We start from the raw sequence: 21,661 nt of genomic DNA on the forward strand, positions 1-21,661 counted from the left end.
CAGCCTCACAGGTCTAAAGTCACAGCCTCACAGGTCTAAAGTCACAGCCTCACAGGTCTAAAGTCACAGCCTCACAGGTCTAAAGTCACAGCCTCACAGGTCTAAAGTCACAGCCTCACAGGTCTAAAGTCACAGCCTCACAGGTCTACAGTCCCAGCCTCACAGGTCTAAAGTCACAGCCTCACAGCTCTACAGTCACAGCTCTACAGTCACAGCCTCACAGGTCTAAAGTCACAGCCTCACAGCTCTACAGTCCCAGCCTCACAGGTCTAAAGTCACAGCCTCACAGCTCTACAGTCCCATTCTCACAGGTCTACAGTCACAGCCTCACAGCTCTACAGTCACAGCCTCACAGCTCTACAGTCACAGCCTTACTGCTCAACAGTCACAGCCTCACAGGTCTACAGTCACAGGCTCACAGCTCTGCAGTCACAGCTCTACAGTCACAGCCGCACAGCTCTACAGTCACAGCCTCACAGCTCTACAGTCACAGCCTCACAGCTCTACAGTCACAGCCTCACAGCTCTACAGTCACAGCCTCACAGCTCTACTACATAGGGCTCAGATCCAAAGTAATGCACTTTACAGGGAACAGGGTGCCATGAGAGACACAGACAGTGTATCTACTCCACAGTAACATTCCACCACCCTACCTCACAGACACAGACAGTGTCTCTACTCCACAGTAACATTCCACCACCCTACCTCACAGACACACCCAGTATATCTACTCCACAGTAACATTCCACCACCCTACCTCACAGACACAGACAGTGTATCTACTGCACAGTAACATTCCACCACCCTACCTCACAGACACAGACAGTGTCTCTACTCCACAGTAACATTCCACCACCCTACCTCACAGACACAGACAGTGTATCTACTCCACAGTAACATTCCACCACCCTACCTCACAGACACAGACAGTGTATCTACTCCACAGTAACATTCCACCACCCTACCTCACAGACACAGACAGTGTATCTACTCCACAGTAACATTCCACCACCCTACCTCACAGACACAGACAGTGTATCTACTCCACAGTAACATTCCACCACCCTACCTCACAGACACACCCAGTGTATCTACTCCACAGTAACATTCCACCACCCTACCTCACAGACACAGACAGTGTATCTACTCCACAGTAACATTCCACCACCCTACCTCACAGACACACCCAGTGTATCTACTCCACAGCGTCAGCAGTGTATTATTTTCTGCTGCGGTGACTCCCGGTAAACACACCGACCTGCTGACCTGCAGTGCTATCTTTAAAGACCAGCTAGCTACAGTAGTCAGTCAGGACCCAGGAATGAGGCTGGCTAGTCAGTTCAGAGAGCATATTTCACTAGCCTGGGGCCATAACGGTTTGTGCTTTATAGACACCTCCAATGGCTGTTGTCATAGGAGTTGGCAAAACAGCACAAACAGATCTGGGACCAGGCTAATACCTCACCAGTTGGCTAGAGACTGGAGCATGGTGCCATTCTACAGCTGATGTTCTCTTGTTACGGACAGATTATCAACACTTTGGATCTGAGCCAGGATCACAGTTATATCAGCCACTAAAAACCTAGTCAATCAGGCATCCAATCAAGTCAAGTATCTAACTTGGATTCTATGTATTGGAGTTTTGGGACTATTCCATGTATTATATTTTACCTGGCAAACTAAATTAAGAGCAGCAAGAGTCTCAGGAAGCATTTGACAAATGCATTGATCCAGGTCTGGTTTCCCTTTTGGGTTGTCCCAGTACCAACCTCCTTAGTGGGTTGTCTCAGTACCAACCTCCTTAGTGGATTGTCCCAGTACCAACCTCCTTAGTGGATTGTCCCAGTACCAACCTCCTTAGTGGATTGTCCCAGTACCAACCTCCTTAGTGGGTTGTCCCAGTACCAACCTCCTCAGTGGATTGTCCCAGTACCAACCTCCTCAGTGGATTGTCCCAGTACCAACCTCCTTAGTGGATTGTCCCAGTACCAACCTCCTTAGTGGGTTGTCCCAGTACCAACCTCCTCAGTGGATTGTCCCAGTACCAACCTCCTTAGTGGATTGTCCCAGTACCAACCTCCTCAGTGGATTGTCCCAGTACCAACCTCCTTAGTGGGTTGTCTCAGTACCAACCTCCTTAGTGGATTGTCCCAGTACCAACCTCCTCAGTGGATTGTCCCAGTACCAACCTCCTTAGTGGATTGTCTCAGTACCAACCTCCTCAGTGGATTGTCCCAGTACCAACCTCCTTAGTGGATTGTCCCAGTACCAACCTCCTTAGTGGATTGTCCCAGTACCAACCTCCTCAGTGGATTGTCCCAGTACCAACCTCCTTAGTGGATTGTCTCAGTACCAACCTCCTTAGTGGGTTGTCTCAGTACCAACCTCCTTAGTGGATTGTCCCAGTACCAACCTCCTCAGTGGATTGTCCCAGTACCAACCTCCTTAGTGGATTGTCTCAGTACCAACCTCCTCAGTGGATTGTCCCAGTACCAACCTCCTTAGTGGATTGTCCCAGTACCAACCTCCTTAGTGGATTGTCCCAGTACCAACCTCCTCAGTGGATTGTCCCAGTACCAACCTCCTTAGTGGATTGTCTCAGTACCAACCTCCTTAGTGGGTTGTCTCAGTACCAACCTCCTTAGTGGATTGTCCCAGTACCAACCTCCTCAGTGGATTGTCCCAGTACCAACCTCCTTAGTGGATTGTCTCAGTACCAACCTCCTCAGTGGATTGTCCCAGTACCAACCTCCTTAGTGGATTGTCCCAGTACCAACCTCCTTAGTGGATTGTCCCAGTACCAACCTCCTCAGTGGATTGTCCCAGTACCAACCTCCTTAGTGGATTGTCTCTGTACCAACCTCCTTAGTGGATTGTCCCAGTACCAACCTCCTCAGTGGATTGTCTCAGTACCAACCTCCTCAGTGGATTGTCCCAGTACCAACCTCCTCAGTGGATTGTCCCAGTACCAACCTCCTTAGTGGATTGTCCCAGTACCAACCTCCTTAGTGGATTGTCCCAGTACCAACCTCCTTAGTGGATTGTCTCAGTACCAACCTCCTTAGTGGGTTGTCCCAGTACCAACCTCCTTAGTGGGTTGTCCCAGTACCAACCTCCTTAGTGGGTTGTCCCAGTACCAACCTCCTCAGTGGATTGTCCCAGTACCAACCTCCTCAGTGGATTGTCCCAGTACCAACCTCCTTAGTGGATTGTCCCAGTACCAACCTCCTTAGTGGGTTGTCCCAGTACCAACCTCCTTAGTGGGTTGTCCCAGTACCAACCTCCTTAGTGGATTGTCTCAGTACCAACCTCCTTAGTGGATTGTCTCAGTACCAACCTCCTCAGTGGATTGTCCCAGTACCAACCTCCTTAGTGGATTGTCCCAGTACCAACCTCCTTAGTGGATTGTCTCAGTACCAACCTCCTCAGTGGATTGTCCCAGTACCAACCTCCTTAGTGGATTGTCCCAGTACCAACCTCCTTAGTGGATTGTCCCAGTACCAACCTCCTTAGTGGGTTGTCCCAGTACCAACCTCCTCAGTGGATTGTCCCAGTACCAACCTCCTCAGTGGATTGTCCCAGTACCAACCTCCTTAGTGGATTGTCCCAGTACCAACCTCCTTAGTGGGTTGTCCCAGTACCAACCTCCTCAGTGGATTGTCCCAGTACCAACCTCCTTAGTGGATTGTCCCAGTACCAACCTCCTCAGTGGATTGTCCCAGTACCAACCTCCTTAGTGGGTTGTCTCAGTACCAACCTCCTTAGTGGATTGTCCCAGTACCAACCTCCTCAGTGGATTGTCCCAGTACCAACCTCCTTAGTGGATTGTCTCAGTACCAACCTCCTCAGTGGATTGTCCCAGTACCAACCTCCTTAGTGGATTGTCCCAGTACCAACCTCCTTAGTGGATTGTCCCAGTACCAACCTCCTCAGTGGATTGTCCCAGTACCAACCTCCTTAGTGGATTGTCTCTGTACCAACCTCCTTAGTGGATTGTCCCAGTACCAACCTCCTCAGTGGATTGTCCCAGTACCAACCTCCTTAGTGGGTTGTCTCAGTACCAACCTCCTTAGTGGATTGTCCCAGTACCAACCTCCTCAGTGGATTGTCCCAGTACCAACCTCCTTAGTGGATTGTCTCAGTACCAACCTCCTCAGTGGATTGTCCCAGTACCAACCTCCTTAGTGGGTTGTCCCAGTACCAACCTCCTTAGTGGGTTGTCCCAGTACCAACCTCCTTAGTGGGTTGTCCCAGTACCAACCTCCTCAGTGGATTGTCCCAGTACCAACCTCCTTAGTGGATTGTCCCAGTACCAACCTCCTCAGTGGATTGTCCCAGTACCAACCTCCTTAGTGGGTTGTCCCAGTACCAACCTCCTTAGTGGGTTGTCTCCATACTGACCTCCTTAGTGGGTTGTCCCAGTACCAACCTCCTTAGTGGATTGTCCCATACTGACCTCCTTAGTGTCCCCTCCATCATAAGGAGCCCAGGTCAGTTTGTAGAGGACGATTCCTGGAGCAGAGTGACCCCAGCTGACCCGGAAGCTGTCTGCGGTGACCTCACTGGCCTGGAGGTCAAGAGGGCCTGGCACAGGGTCTATTAGAGAGATCAAACAGCATCATCAGAACAGGAAGATCAGATATAACATGAAGTAAAACACACATCACTTCTGACTGGAAGAACTCATACTACAGTCCTATTCTGACCTGGTTAGTACCAATAGGAAGAACTCATACTACAGTCCTATTCTGACCTGGTTAGTACCAATAGGAAGAACTCAAACTACAGCCCTATTCTGACCTGGTTAGTACCAATAGGAAGAACTCAAACTACAGCCCTATTCTGACCTGGTTAGTACCAATAGGAAGAACTCATACTACAGTCCTATTCTGCCCTGGTTAGTACCAATAGGAAGAACTCATACTACAGTCCTATTCTGACCTGGTTAGTACCAATAGGAAGAACTCGTACTACAGTCCTATTCTGACCTCGGTAGTACCAATAGGAAGAACTCATACTACAGTCCTATTCTGACCTGGTTAGTACCAATAGGAAGAACTCATACTACAGTCCTATTCTGACCTGGTTAGTACCAATAGGAAGAACTCATACTACAGTCCTATTCTGACCTGGTTAGTACCAATAGGAAGAACTCATACTACAGTCCTATTCTGACCTGGTTAGTACCAATAGGAAGAACTCATACTACAGTCCTATTCTGACCTGGTTAGTACCAATAAAATAGCTCCTAAAGTGCAAACCCTGCTCATCTGGCACTACTCTAAGAAACTCTGATTGGTTCTTACCGGTGGTGAAGCTGCCAGAGAGGGCTTCTGATTGGCCCTCGTCGTAGATCCCAAAGATGGCTACCTCATACTCCCTTGCAGACGTCAGGTCATTCAGAGTCCAGGACGTGACTGGACCCACATCCACCTAAGGGGAAACAGAGACACACAGTATTGACAGAAGAGAGAGAGAGAGACGCACAGTATTGCGAGAAGAGAGAGAGACACAGTATTGACAGAAGAGAGAGAGACGCACAGTATTGCGAGAAGAGAGAGAGACACACAGTATTGACAGAAGAGAGAGAGACACACAGTATTGCGAGAAGAGAGAGAGACACAGTATTGACAGAAGAGAGAGAGAAGAGACAGAGACAGACAGACAGGCAGGCAGGCAGGCAGGCAGACGGACAGACGGACGGACGGACAGACGGACAGACGGACAGACGGACAGACGGACAGACGGACAGACGGACGGACGGAGAAGGAAGTCAGATGTAATATATGGATAACTCTAGGTTAAATCCCCTAGTCTTGTTCTAGGTTAAATCCCCTAGTCTTGTTCTAGGTTAAATCCCCTAGTCTTGTTCTAGGTTAAATCCCCTAGTCTTGTTCTAGTTTAAATCCCCTAGTCTTGTTCTAGGTTAAATCCCATAGTCTTGTTGTAGGTTAAATCCCATAGTCTTGTTCTAGGTTAAATCCCCTAGTCTTGTTCTAGGTTAAATCCCCTAATCTTGTTCTAGGTTAAATCCCATAGTCTTGTTCTAGGTTAAATCCCATAGTCTTGTTCTAGGTTAAATCCCCTAGTCTTGTTCTAGTTTAAATCCCCTAGTCTTGTTCTAGTTTAAATCCCCTAGTCTTGTTCTAGGTTAAATCCCCTAGTCTTGTTCTAGGTTAAATCCCCTAGTCTTGTTCTAGTTTAAATCCCCTAGTCTTGTTCTAGTTTAAATCCCCTAGTCTTGTTCTAGTTTAAATCCCCTAGTCTTGTTCTAGTTTAAATCCCCTAGTCTTGTTCTAGGTTAAATCCCCTAGTCTTGTTCTAGGTTAAATCCCCTAGTGTTGTCTCTCACCTCATCAGTCTTTAGCCCGTCAGTCTTGACGTACATGATGCGGTATCCTGTCACCTTCCTAGAGGCAGCTTCCCATGACAGTTTGGCTGAGTTGTGGTCCACCTCAGAGAACACAAGGTTCTTGGGAGGGCTCAGTGGTACTGCAGACACAAAGGGGTTAACTCAAAATGTCATGTTGAAGAGATCAATCAATCAATCAAATGTATTTACAGAGCCCTTTTTCCATCAGCAGTTGTCACTAAGTGCTATACAGCTACAACGTCTGAAGACAGCTATATCTGTCCTCAGGAAGACCTGCAGTATATCTGTCCTCAGGAAGACCTGCAGTATATCTGTCCTCAGGAAGACCTGCAGTATATCTGTCCTCAGGAAGACCTGCAGTATATCTGTCCTCAGGAAGACCTACAGTATATCTGTCCTCAGGAAGACCTACAGTATATCTGTCCTCAGGAAGACCTTCAGTATATCTGTCCTCAGGAAGACCTACAGTATATCTGTCCTCAGGAAGACTTACAGTATATCTGTCCTCAGGAAGACCTACAGTATATCTGTCCTCAGGAAGACCTACAGTATATCTGTCCTCAGGAAGACCTTCAGTATATCTGTCCTCAGGAAGACCTACAGTATATCTGTCCTCAGAAAGACTTACAGTATATCTGTCCTCAGGAAGACCTACAGTATATCTGTCCTCAGGAAGACCTACAGTATATCTGTCCTCAGGAAGACCTGCAGTATATCTGTCCTCAGGAAGACCTTCAGTATATCTGTCCTCAGGAAGACCTACAGTATATCTGTCCTCAGGAAGACCTACAGTATATCTGTCCTCAGGAAGACCTGCAGTATATCTGTCCTCAGGAAGACCTACAGTATATCTGTCCTCAGGAAGACCTACAGTATATCTGTCCTCAGGAAGACCTGCAGTATATCTGTCCTCAGGAAGACCTGCAGTATATTTGTCCTCAGGAAGACCTACAGTATATCTGTCCTCAGGAAGACCTTCAGTATATCTGTCCTCAGGAAGACCTACAGTATATCTGTCCTCAGGAAGACCTACAGTATATCTGTCCTCAGGAAGACCTTCAGTATATCTGTCCTCAGGAAGACCTGCAGTATATTTGTCCTCAGGAAGACCTACAGTATATCTGTCCTCAGGAAGACCTACAGTATATCTGTCCTCAGGAAGACCTTCAGTATATCTGTCCTCAGGAAGACCTTCAGTATATCTGTCCTCAGGAAGACCTTCAGTATATCTGTCCTCAGGAAGACCTGCAGTATATCTGTCCTATTTGTCCTCAGGAAGACCTACAGTATATCTGTCCTCAGGAAGACCTTCAGTATATCTATCCTCATGAAGACCTTCAGTATATCTGTCCTATTTGTCCTCAGGAAGACCTACAGTATATCTGTCCTCAGGAAGACCTGCAGTATATCTGTCCTCAGGAAGACCTGCAGTATATTTGTCCTCAGGAAGACCTACAGTAACTCTGTCCTCAGGAAGACCTTCAGTATATCTGTCCTCAGGAAGACCTGCAGTATATCTGTCCTCAGGAAGACCTTCAGTATATCTGTCCTCAGGAAGACCTTCAGTATATCTGTCCTCAGGAAGACCTGCAGTATATCTGTCCTATTTGTCCTCAGGAAGACCTACAGTATATCTGTCCTCAGGAAGACCTTCAGTATATCTGTCCTCAGGAAGACCTTCAGTATATCTGTCCTATTTGTCCTCAGGAAGACCTACAGTATATCTGTCCTCGGGAAGACCTACAGTATATCTGTCCTCAAGAAGACCTGCAGTATATCTGTCCTCAGGAAGACCCACAGTATATCTGTCCTCAGGAAGACCTGCAGTAGATCTGTCCTCAGGAAGACCTACAGTATATCTGTCCTCAGGAAGACCTACAGTATATCTGTCCTCAGGAAGACCTACAGTTTATCTGTCCTCAGGAAGACCTTCAGTATATCTGTCCTCAGGAAGACCTACAGTATATCTGTCCTCAGGAAGACCTTCAGTATATCTGTCCTCAGGAAGACCTACAGTATATCTGTCCTCAGGAAGACCTACAGTATATCTGTCCTCAGGAAGACCTTCAGTATATCTGTCCTATTTGTCCTCAGGAAGACCTACAGTATATCTGTCCTCAGGAAGACCTACAGTATATCTGTCCTCAGGAAGACCTGCAGTATATCTGTCCTCAGGAAGACCTGCAGTATATCTGTCCTCAGGAAGACCTGCAGTATATCTGTCCTCAGGAAGACCTTCAGTATATCTGTCCTCAGGAAGACCTTCAGTATATCTGTCCTCAGGAAGACCTGCAGTATATCTGTCCTATTTGTCCTCAGGAAGACCTACAGTATATCTGTCCTCAGGAAGACCTTCAGTATATCTGTCCTCAGGAAGACCTTCAGTATATCTGTCCTATTTGTCCTCAGGAAGACCTACAGTATATCTGTCCTCGGGAAGACCTACAGTATATCTGTCCTCAAGAAGACCTGCAGTATATCTGTCCTCAGGAAGACCCACAGTATATCTGTCCTCAGGAAGACCTGCAGTAGATCTGTCCTCAGGAAGACCTACAGTATATCTGTCCTCAGGAAGACCTACAGTATATCTGTCCTCAGGAAGACCTACAGTTTATCTGTCCTCAGGAAGACCTTCAGTATATCTGTCCTCAGGAAGACCTACAGTATATCTGTCCTCAGGAAGACCTTCAGTATATCTGTCCTCAGGAAGACCTACAGTATATCTGTCCTCAGGAAGACCTACAGTATATCTGTCCTCAGGAAGACCTTCAGTATATCTGTCCTATTTGTCCTCAGGAAGACCTACAGTATATCTGTCCTCAGGAAGACCTACAGTATATCTGTCCTCAGGAAGACCTGCAGTATATCTGTCCTCAGGAAGACCTGCAGTATATCTGTCCTCAGGAAGACCTGCAGTATATCTGTCCTCAGGAAGACCTTCAGTATATCTGTCCTCAGGAAGACCTGCAGTATATTTCTCCTCAGGAAGACCTACAGTATATCTGTCCTCAGGAAGACCTACAGTATATCTGTCCTCAGGAAGACCTTCAGTATATCTGTCCTCAGGAAGACCTTCAGTATATCTGTCCTCAGGAAGACCTTCAGTATATCTGTCCTCAGGAAGACCTGCAGTATATCTGTCCTATTTGTCCTCAGGAAGACCTACAGTATATCTGTCCTCAGGAAGACCTTCAGTATATCTATCCTCATGAAGACCTTCAGTATATCTGTCCTATTTGTCCTCAGGAAGACCTACAGTATATCTGTCCTCAGGAAGACCTGCAGTATATCTGTCCTCAGGAAGACCTGCAGTATATTTGTCCTCAGGAAGACCTACAGTAACTCTGTCCTCAGGAAGACCTTCAGTATATCTGTCCTCAGGAAGACCTGCAGTATATCTGTCCTCAGGAAGACCTTCAGTATATCTGTCCTCAGGAAGACCTTCAGTATATCTGTCCTCAGGAAGACCTGCAGTATATCTGTCCTATTTGTCCTCAGGAAGACCTACAGTATATCTGTCCTCAGGAAGACCTTCAGTATATCTGTCCTCAGGAAGACCTTCAGTATATCTGTCCTATTTGTCCTCAGGAAGACCTACAGTATATCTGTCCTCGGGAAGACCTACAGTATATCTGTCCTCAAGAAGACCTGCAGTATATCTGTCCTCAGGAAGACCCACAGTATATCTGTCCTCAGGAAGACCTGCAGTAGATCTGTCCTCAGGAAGACCTACAGTATATCTGTCCTCAGGAAGACCTACAGTATATCTGTCCTCAGGAAGACCTACAGTTTATCTGTCCTCAGGAAGACCTTCAGTATATCTGTCCTCAGGAAGACCTACAGTATATCTGTCCTCAGGAAGACCTTCAGTATATCTGTCCTCAGGAAGACCTACAGTATATCTGTCCTCAGGAAGACCTACAGTATATCTGTCCTCAGGAAGACCTTCAGTATATCTGTCCTATTTGTCCTCAGGAAGACCTACAGTATATCTGTCCTCAGGAAGACCTACAGTATATCTGTCCTCAGGAAGACCTGCAGTATATCTGTCCTCAGGAAGACCTGCAGTATATCTGTCCTCAGGAAGACCTGCAGTATATCTGTCCTCAGGAAGACCTTCAGTATATCTGTCCTCAGGAAGACCTTCAGTATATCTGTCCTCAGGAAGACCTGCAGTATATCTGTCCTATTTGTCCTCAGGAAGACCTACAGTATATCTGTCCTCAGGAAGACCTTCAGTATATCTGTCCTCAGGAAGACCTTCAGTATATCTGTCCTATTTGTCCTCAGGAAGACCTACAGTATATCTGTCCTCGGGAAGACCTACAGTATATCTGTCCTCAAGAAGACCTGCAGTATATCTGTCCTCAGGAAGACCCACAGTATATCTGTCCTCAGGAAGACCTGCAGTAGATCTGTCCTCAGGAAGACCTACAGTATATCTGTCCTCAGGAAGACCTACAGTATATCTGTCCTCAGGAAGACCTACAGTTTATCTGTCCTCAGGAAGACCTTCAGTATATCTGTCCTCAGGAAGACCTACAGTATATCTGTCCTCAGGAAGACCTTCAGTATATCTGTCCTCAGGAAGACCTACAGTATATCTGTCCTCAGGAAGACCTACAGTATATCTGTCCTCAGGAAGACCTTCAGTATATCTGTCCTATTTGTCCTCAGGAAGACCTACAGTATATCTGTCCTCAGGAAGACCTACAGTATATCTGTCCTCAGGAAGACCTGCAGTATATCTGTCCTCAGGAAGACCTGCAGTATATCTGTCCTCAGGAAGACCTGCAGTATATCTGTCCTCAGGAAGACCAGCAGTATATCTGTCCTCAGGAAGACCCACAGTATATCTGTCCTTTATCTGAATATTTTACAGTAGGTTTAAGAGGACACTTACAGGTGGTCTGCTGGCTAGTCATAGGATCGCTAGCTTCTTCTCCATACATGGCATAGACTGTCACAGTGTACTCTGTAGCAGGAGTCAAGTCCTCCAGCTCCAGATCAGTTACTGCATCTGACACCTTCATCTGTTGGTTTAAAGGGGGAAATGGGAAAGCATGGCATCAGTGAAGGTCCAGATGACACAGTTGTGTGAGTCCCAAATTACAACCTATTCCTTATATAGTGCACTACTTGTGTAGTGGACTAATGTAGTGGACTATATGGGGAACAGGGTACTGTTGGGACTCAAGCCAAGACGCACCATCTGGAAGCCTGATTAGCATGGAGAATAATTCCACATGAAACATGTAACTTCTTTGCACTGTCTGAAAACAGCTTTACAGAATGTACAGTATTATTTCTGAGGCACACAATACTGTAGAAAAAGCAGAGTCGTTTATCTTGTGGAATAGTCCGGCCCGCGGCCCACACAGAGAGTTTGGTTAAACCAAAGTTCCCCATAATATATATATATATTAGAAACTCAATCGGGGTCTCAACTTGCTGTTGCTAGGTAGAACAGTAGAATACACAAGGTGCAACTTCTACATGTGGTTGTGCATCATCAGTTTTCTCTTGTTATGTCAGTCACTGATAGTCAGCCAATTAGCCCAGTCAGTTAGTTTAGCGGACAGCTATCTAAACTTGCTATCATGGTTGAAATACCGACCAGGGGCCCATTGATTTTGTTAGCCAGTGTCGCTCAGATATCATATTAAAAAATGCAAAAATACACCCTATGGCAAAATGTAAAACAGCTAATTTCCCTCTCTGCCCCATGGCAAAATGAGTAGAATTGCATGAAATTAGTTATAACATTGCTAAATCTTCTCTCTGCCCCATGGCAAAATGTAGAATTGAAGCAAACTTTCTTTAAAACTGCAACATGTTCTCTAGAGACAGGGACAGGAACAGATACATGGACAGAGATAGGGACAGGGACAAAGACAGAGACAGGGACGGGGACAGAGACGGGGACGGGGACAGGGACAGGGACAGAGACAGAGACAGGGACAGGGACAGAGACGGGGACGGGGACAGGGACAGAGACAGGGACAGGGACAGGGACAGGGACAGAGACGGGGACAGGGACAGAGACAGGGACAGGGACAGGGACAGGGACAGAGACGGGGACGGGGACAGGGACAGGGACAGGGACAGGGACAGAGACAGAGACGGGGACGGGGACGGGGACAGGGACAGGGACAGAGACAGGGACGGAGACGGGGACGGGGACGGAGACGGGGACGGAGACGGGGACAGGGACAGGGACAGAGACAGGGACAGAGACAGAGACGGGGACAAAGACAGGGACAGAGACGGGGACGGGGACAGAGACAGGGACAGGGACAGAGACGGGGACAAAGACAGGGACAGAGACGGGGACGGGGACAGAGACAGGGACAGGGACAGAGGAAGTCCTCTTATTGAGGCCTCTCCTTCCTCCATGACACCACCAGATCCAATAAGCCTCTGGAGCCTCCAGATCACCAGGGTGCTGCTGGAGGTTCAGTTCAGCACCAGATCTACTGACACAAGGCCTCCCATCCCCGGTGGTCCTGTGGTTTAGGAACTAGGGATTATCATGCTGTATTTCATCAGGAGAAAAGAGACACGGACCACCAGCAGCCCCTCCAGGAAGAACCCTCCCCCAGACCGATCCCACACAGGCTCTCGGCCCTCCGGCTGGGGTACCTCTTTCTCGTCGGAGGCCCCGTCCTTGGTCAGGGGGGCGTATAGGACCATGTACCCCGAGACGCCCTGCACACCGCTCCACCGCGCCCGCATGGTGTTGTGGGTAACGTCGTACAGCTCCAGGCCGTTCACCATGGGGAGAGCCACTGAGACACACGTGAACACACGCAGGAACGCACACACACAGGAACAAACAGACACATACACACAGATACACACAGACACACACAGACACACAGAGAGAATTGGGTTAAACCCAGGTGAAAGAGTATGTTTACACACATCCAACTTGGCCCAGGAGTTGAGGGAAAAAAGAACAAGTATAGAAAATAGTCTTGCTGACAATGAGAAGGGAGGTGGACTCACATGTGGTCTCGCTGCCACGAAGTGCCTCGCTAGCTGTGCTGGTGTAGACAGCAAACACAGCTAACTGGTACTCTGTTAAGGAGTTGAGATACCGCAGAACCACAGAGTTCTCTGTGCCGTCCACCACAGCCTGGGAGAGATACAGAGAGACTGGGTCAAAGAGATACACCGAAATACACAGAGACTGGTTCAGTGAGATACAAAGAGACTGGGTCAGAGAGATACACAGAGACTGGGTCAGAGAGATACACAGATACTGGGTCAGAGAGATACACAGAGATACACAGAGACTGGGTCAGAGAGATACACAGATACTGGGTCAGAGAGATACACAGAGATACAGAGATACTGGGTCAGAGAGATACACAGAGACTGGGTCAGAGAGATACACATATACTGGGTCAGAGAGATACACAGATACTGGGTCAGAGAGATACACAGAGATACACAGAGACTGGGTCAGAGAGATACACAGATACTGGGTCAGAGAGATACACAGAGATACACAGAGACTGGGTCAGAGAGATACACAGATACTGGGTCAGAGAGATACACAGAGATACAGAGATACTGGGTCAGAGAGATACACAGAGACTGGGTCAGAGAGATACACAGAGATACACAGAGACTGGGTCAGAGAGATACACAGAGACTGGGTCAGAGAGATACACAGAGATACACAGAGACTGGTTCAGAGAGATACACAGAGACTGGGTCAGAGAGATACACAGAGACTGGGTCAGAGAGATACACAGAGATACACAGAGACTGGTTCAGAGAGATACACAGAGATACACAGATACTGGGTCAGAGAGATACACAGAGATACACAGAGACTTGGACAGAGAGATACACAGAGATACAGAGAGACTGGGTCAGAGAGATACACAGATACTGGGTCAGAGAGATACACAGATACTGGGTCAGAGAGATACACAGAGACTGGGTCAGAGACATACAGAGAGACGGTCAGAGGGATACAGAGAGATACACACATACTGGGTCAGAGAGATACACAGAGATACACAGAGACTGGGTCAGAGAGATACACAGAGACTGGTTCAGAGAGATACACAGAGATACACAGAGACTGGGTCAGAGAGATACACAGATACAGAGAGACTGGGTCAGAGAGATACAGAGAGACTGGGGTCAGAGAGATACACAGATACTGGGTCAGAGAGATACACAGAGATACACAGAGACTGGGTCAGAGAGATACACAGAGACTGAACATCTCGAGTCAATACATTCAGAAAAGTTGTCCTGAACATCTTGAGTGAATACATCCAGTAATGTACATTTTTCAAGGAATAGAAAAGGAACCTGGAACGAAAGTGATCCATACTGTTCCGGAACAGAACCGTTATTTTAAAAGCATGAGAACCGGTTAATAACATAATTATTTTATGTTCCAGGCATTTTTTTCCAGCCCCACAAAAGAATGCAACAAAGCGCCTATGCAAAGCCCTCACTCTGTCACTCACAAACGTATTCCAGTGTCTGCCTGCAAGTTGAAAATCTTTAACTGTGGCGTGTTTAGACTACCTGCCCCTCCCCCTCAGACACAGAAGCTACTGTACTGACGTTACAAGCTTGATTCAGAAGATAGGGAGAGAGATTTTTAATTGGCTAGAGAAGAATGGATACACTTTTTCAATATTATTTAATGATACTGTAGGCCTAGTTATCACGTTTAACGTTGGATTTACTAACAACAAAAAAGTAAGACGTGTTTTTAATTCTGGTGCCACTCTGCACACACAAGCTTGTTAGCTAGCTAGCTCAAAGGACATTCAAAGTTCCTCCATAGAAGCCGCTCTTCCTAGGTAGAATTCTGTAGACCTGTGTCAGATAATGCACTTCATAACAAGATGCCCAGCTCTTCGAGCCTCCTCCTCCACCCTCTCTTGCTCTCTCCCCACCCGCAAAATGTCAGTCGCATCTTGCCTGTTCTATCTGCACTGATTGGTGAAGTCATTTAATGAGCTAAATGTAAACAACTGTCTATTTCAAAGGTTAAAAAAGGAACAGAAATGAAAAATATAAACTGGTACTTTGAGGTTTGAACCGGTTCAGAACTTTATTTTTCTGTTCAGAACAGTGGAACGGAACGGAAAAAATTGTGATTCTATTCAGAACGAAACGATTTGAAAATAATTTGGGTTCCAACCCCTTGGTTTCACCTGCAGCAGATGGACATAAAAAACGACTGGGTGGGAGAGTAAGATGGAGTGTGTATACCTCTTCAGGCCGTCCTCCCTGGGTAGCAGGGTAGTACACCACACGGTACTTCTCTACACCGCCGGGAGCGTGACTCCAGGACACCCTGAAACTCCTGGCTGTCACCTCTGATGTCACTAGGTCCTGAGGGGCTCCCTGTGTCTCCTGTCCTGCAGACTCTCCTAGAGGAACAGACATTCAGATAGTACAGGATAGCATCATCTAAGGTGAAAGACTGTACAGTATACTGTATGGACATGTTGATGTCCCTCGGTCCTGAGGAGCTCCCTGTGTCTCCTGTCCTGCAGAATCTCCTAGAGGAACAGACATTCAGATAGTACAGGATAGCATCATCTAAGGTGAAAGACTGTACAGTATACTGTATGGACATGTTGATGTCCCTCGGTCCTGTGTCTCCTGACTTGCCGTCTCCTCTGGAGAGACATTACAACGGATCGTTAGAGAATGTATGGTCTGGAAAGTTTGTACTGTACACTCTAAGAAATAAAATATGCTATCTAGAACCTAAAAGGGTTCTTCGGCTGTCCCCATAGGAGAACCCTATGAAGAACTATTTTTGGTTCCAACTAGAACCGTTTCGGCTCCAGGTAGAACCCTTTTGGGTTCCATGTAGAACTCTTTCCATAGAGGGTTCTAAATGGAACCCAGAAGGGTTCTACCTGTAACCAAAAAAGGTATTCCTATGGGGACAGCCGAAGAACCCTTTTGGAACCCTTTTTTCGAAGTGTGTATGTCTAAGTCATCCCCAGCTTACAATTGGCTCATTCATCCCCCTCCTCTCCCCTGTAACTATTCCCCAGGTCGTTGCTGTAAATGAGAATGTGTTCTCAGTCAACTTACCTGGTAAAATAACGGTAAAATAAAATAAATAAATAAATAAGTGCATATTTATTCAGTATACACTACATATGGGCACTATGTCTAAGTGAATGAGACAGTATGTACTGTAAAGATATACAGCAGTATGAGGACTGAAGACTGGGCACTATGTCTAAGTGAATGAGACAGTATGTACTGTAAAGACATACAGTAGTATGAGGACTGAAGTGTCAACGTCTTTGCTCTCGGATTTGATTTGTTCACCTTTGATCTCCTTGTCCTGCTCCTCTACCCGTTCACAGACTATCTGGGTCAGTCCCTCTACGATAGAGCTCATGATGCTGAAGTCTGCCACGTTGTACACATGAGTGTTGTCAGGCTCAGAAGCTATGGCCCTCAGCTCATTCTCATCAGCATTCTTTACACCTGCACACAGGGAGAGAGAGCACTAAGATCAAGATCAAGATTAAGATTAAGATTTAGATTAAGATTTAGATCAAGATTAAGATCTAAATCAAGATTTAGATCTAGATCAAGATTTAGATCAAGATTAAGATTTAGATCAAGATTAAGATCTAGATTAAGATTTAGATTAAGATTGAGATCAAGATTTAGATTAAGATTTAGATCAAGATTTAGATCTAGATTAAGATTTAGATCAAGTTTAAGATCTAGATTAAGATTTAGATGAAGATTTAGATCAAGATCAAGATTTGGATCAAGATTTAGATTTAGATTAAGATCAAGATCAAGATCTATCCGTTTCCTTTTGTTTCCCTTTACATAACACAAAATATGTCACCATGTCAGCCTTTACCTCTAAAACAACATTCATGGCACACTAACTGTGTCCTGCTGACAACATCAAGTCCCACAGCATGAATATACTGTGCCTTCGGAAAGTATTCAGACCCCTTGACTTTTTCCCCAAAATGTTACATTACAGCCTTATTCTAAAATGTATTATATAAAAACAATCCTCACCAATCTACACACAATACCCCATAATGACATCACAATACCCCAAAATGACATCACAATACCCCATAATGACATCACAATACCCCATAATGACATCACAATACCCCAAAATGACATCACAATACCCCATAATGACATCACAATACCCCAAAATGACATCACAATAACCCATAATGACAAAGCGAAAACAGGTTTTTAGATATTTTTGCAAATAAAAAATAATAAAAAAATACCTTATTTATATAAGTATTCAGACCCTTTGCTATGAAACACGAAATTGAGCTCAGGTGCATCCTGTTTCCATTGATCATCCTTGAGATGTTTCTACAACTTGATTGGAGCCCACCTGTGGTAAATTCAATTGATTGGACATGTTTGGAAAGGCACACACCTGTCTAAATAAAGGTCCTACAGTTGACAGTGCATGTCAGAGCAAAAACCAAGCCATGAGGTCGAAGGAATTGTCCGTATAGCTCCGAGACAGGATTGTGTCAAGGCACAGATCTGGGGAAGGGTACCAAAACATTTCTGCAGCATTGAAGGTCTCCAAGAACACAGTGGCCTCCATCATTCTTAAGTGGAAGAAGTTTGGAACCACCAAGACTCTTCCTAGAGCTGGCCGCCCAGCCAAACTGAGCAATGGGGGAGAAGGGCCTTGGTCAGGGAGTAACCAAGAACCCTACGGTCAATCAGACAGTGCTCTAGAGTTCCTCTGTGGAGATGGGAGAACCTTCCAGCAGGCTGTCATGTAAAATGCACATGACAAACCGCTTGGCGTTTGCCAAAAGGCACCTAAAGATTCTCAGACCATGAGAAACAAGATTATTTGGTCTGATGAACTCTTTAGCCTGAATGCCAAGCTAGTCAGCATTGCGGCAAAGATGAACGGAGCAAAGTACAGAGAGATATTTGATGAAAACCTGTGCCAGAGCACTCAGGGCCTCAGACTGGGGCAAAGGTTCACCTTCCAACAGGACAATGACCCTAAGCACACAGCCAAGACAACGCAGGAGTGGCTTCGCGACAAGTCTCTGAATGTCCTTGAGTGGCCCAGCCAGAGCCCGGATTTGAACCCAATCGAACATCTCTGGAGAGACCTGAAAATACTTCAACAAAGTACTGAGGAAAGGGTCTGAATACTTATGTAAATGTCTTATTTCAGTTGTTTATACACTGTAGATCTCCTAAAGACACCATCATGTGTTCATACTACAGTAAGGACAACAAGGCCTTGAGTCCTACCGATGGCGAAGAGTTCGATGCCAGCGTCCCTCAGGCTCTGGGCAGGGGGGATCACGTCATCCTGGGACTTCCCATCTGTGATTAGGATACCGACTTTGGGTACGCCGCTCCTGGAGCCTGACTCCGGCTTGAAGCTGTTCTCCAGGATATAGGTCAGGGCCAGGCCTACAGAGATACACAGAAATACACAGATAGACTGAGTGGACAAAACATTTGGAACACCTGCTCTTTCCATGACAGACTGACCAGGTGAATCCAGGTGAAAGCTATGATCCCTTATTGATGTCACTTGTTAAATCCAATTCAATCAGTGTAGATGAAGGGGAGGAGACACGTTAAATAAGGATTTTTAAGCCTTGAGACAATTGTGACATGGATTGTGTGCCATTCAAAGGGTGAATGGGCAAGACAAAATATTTAAGTGCCTTTGAATGGGGAGTGGTAGTAAGTGCCAGGCGCATCAAGAACTTCAATGCTGCTGGGTTTTTCACACGCAACAGTTTCCTGTGTGGATCAAGAATGGTCCACCACCCAAAGGACATTAAGGGCAACTTGACACAACTGTGGGAAGCATTGTAGTCAACATGCACCAGCATCCCTGTGGAATGCTTTAAACACCTTGTAGAGTCCCATGTCCTGATGACCTGAGGCTGTTCTGAGGGCAAAAGGGGGTGAAACTCAATATTAGGAAGGTGTTCCTAATGTTTTGTACACTCAGTGTACCCAGATACACACAGATATGTAAAGAGTTACACAGTTTAGTTACACAGTTACACAGTTATACAGATACACAGATAGACAGTTACACAGATAGACAGATAGATAGCTACAGAGATAGACAGCTAGACAGCTACACAGATAGACAGATACACAGCTTGACAGCTACACGTATAGACAGATAGACAGCTACACAAATAGACAGCTAGACTGCTAGACAGATACACAGCTAGACAGCTGACAGCACAGAAAAAATAAATAAATGTATGAAATTGTATGAAATGTATGCATTCACTACTGTAAGTCGCTCTGGATAAGAGCGTCTGCTAAATGACGTAAATGTAAATGTAAATGTACACAGCTAGACAGCTACACAGCTACACATATAGACAGATAGACAGCTACACAGATACACAGATAGACAGATACACAGATAGACAGATAGACAGATAGACAGATACACAGCTACACAGATACACAGATACACAGATAGACAGCTAGACAGATACACAGCTACACAGCTACACAGCTAGACAGATAGACAGATACACAGATACACAGCTAGACAGATACACAGCTACACAGTTGGACAGATGGACAGCTACACAGCTACACAGCTACACAGACAGACAGACAGACAGACAGACAGACAGACAGACAGACAGACAGACAGACAGACAGACAGACAGACAGACAGACAGACAGACAGACAGACAGACAGACAGACAGACAGACAGACAGACAGACAGACAGACAGACAGACAGACAGACAGCAACACAGATAGAAATCTGCACAGATGGACAGATGGACAGATAGAGAGCTACACAGATAGACAGATGCACAGATGGACAACTAGACAGCTACACAGATAGACATCTGCACAGATGCACAGCTACACAGATAGACAGATACACAGCTAGACAGCTACACAGACAGCTAGACAGCTAGACAGACAGATACACAGATAGACACAGTTCCCTGATGATGGCTCCACTGGTTGATACTTCTAAAAGTCATATAGCCTTCCCTCACTAACTCTTGTTACCCTTAACAAAACGCTTTATATTCATGCAAAAATCTCTAAACAGATTTCAATAGGTCTGTGTAGATTGTGTATTAAGCATTGCTAAACATCCCCCTCTAGGCTAAATCTATTGTGACCTTTCCATAGCTGTCATTAGGGATACAGGCAGAGAGCTCCTGGTGTAGTGTACCTGTCAGTGTGTTGCCTCCCTTATAGGGCAGGTTCTTCACAGCATCCAGGACTGCATCTTTAGTGGTGAAGGCATTCAGATGCCACTCTATCCTGGGGTCCCCACTGTACTGGGCCAGACCTGGGAGGGAATACAGTACAATACAATAATTATTATTTCATTTTAGGATAAGTACATAAGGGAATATACTTCACACCTGCATTTGACCAGGCTAATGAACCCTGTGACAGTACAGTACAGTAAGGCTATTGAACCCTGTGACAGTACAGTAAGGCTAATGAACCCTGTGACAGACCAGTACAGTAAGACTAATAACAGACAGTGATGCTAGTGCTTACCTATCCTGGTCAATAACAGACAGTGATGCTACTGCTTACCTATCCTGGTCAATAACAGACAGTGATGCTACTGCTTACCTATCCTGGTCAATAGCAGACAGTGATGCTACTGCTTACCTATCTTGGTCAATAACAGACAGTGATGCTACTGCTTACCTATCCTGGTCAATAATAGACAGTGAAGCTACTGCTTACCTATCCTGGTCAATAACAGACAGTGATGCTACTGCTTACCTATCCTGGTCAATAACAGACAGTGATGCTACTGCTTACCTATCCTGGTCAATAACAGACAGTGATGCTACTGCTTACCTATCCTGGTCAATAACAGACAGTGATGCTACTGCTTACCTATCCTGGTCAATAACAGACAGTGATCCTACTGCTTACCTATCCTGGTCAATAACAGACAGTGATGCTACTGCTTACCTATCCTGGTCTGGTCGATCCCGACGCTGAAAGCGTTGACCAGGTTCTCCAGGAACATGCGGACCAAGCGGAAGTTGAGCCTGCCGATGCTCCAGGATCCATCCACCAGGATCACTATGTCAGCTATGGCCTGAGTCGTACAGACAAAAGGATCTGCTGGAAAGAGGGTAATACAGGAGAACATGGATCACTATGTCAGCTATGGCCTGAGTCGTACAGACAAACAGCTCCACTGCAGGACAACCAGACAGCGGGAGAAAATGACATCAGAAAACAATATGCCAAGAATGGAGAT

At 46.1% G+C, this 21,661-nt stretch overlaps 1 protein-coding gene across 4 annotated transcripts in view; it reads right to left on the reverse strand.

Moving 5' to 3' along the window:
- LOC115182477 (collagen alpha-1(XIV) chain) overlaps window positions 1-21,661 on the reverse strand; it is a 161,616-nt gene that overhangs the window by 123,854 nt on the left and 16,101 nt on the right. For all 4 annotated transcript variants that reach the window (XM_029744077.1, XM_029744076.1, XM_029744078.1 and 1 more), the window contains exons 2-12: window positions 21,367-21,522; window positions 20,600-20,719; window positions 18,668-18,832; window positions 16,709-16,870; window positions 15,626-15,786; window positions 13,382-13,511; window positions 13,016-13,161; window positions 11,277-11,406; window positions 6,353-6,492; window positions 5,307-5,433; window positions 4,457-4,596 (exon numbers count right to left, since the gene is read on the reverse strand). In XM_029744077.1, the coding sequence (XP_029599937.1) occupies window positions 4,457-4,596; window positions 5,307-5,433; window positions 6,353-6,492; window positions 11,277-11,406; window positions 13,016-13,161; window positions 13,382-13,511; window positions 15,626-15,786; window positions 16,709-16,870; window positions 18,668-18,832; window positions 20,600-20,719; window positions 21,367-21,522 (1,577 nt within the window). The remainder of the gene's footprint in view (window positions 1-4,456; window positions 4,597-5,306; window positions 5,434-6,352; window positions 6,493-11,276; window positions 11,407-13,015; window positions 13,162-13,381; window positions 13,512-15,625; window positions 15,787-16,708; window positions 16,871-18,667; window positions 18,833-20,599; window positions 20,720-21,366; window positions 21,523-21,661) is intronic.

Source organism: Salmo trutta, unplaced genomic scaffold (genome assembly GCF_901001165.1).
Source record: "Salmo trutta unplaced genomic scaffold, fSalTru1.1, whole genome shotgun sequence".
Lineage (NCBI taxonomy): Eukaryota > Metazoa > Chordata > Actinopteri > Salmoniformes > Salmonidae > Salmo > Salmo trutta.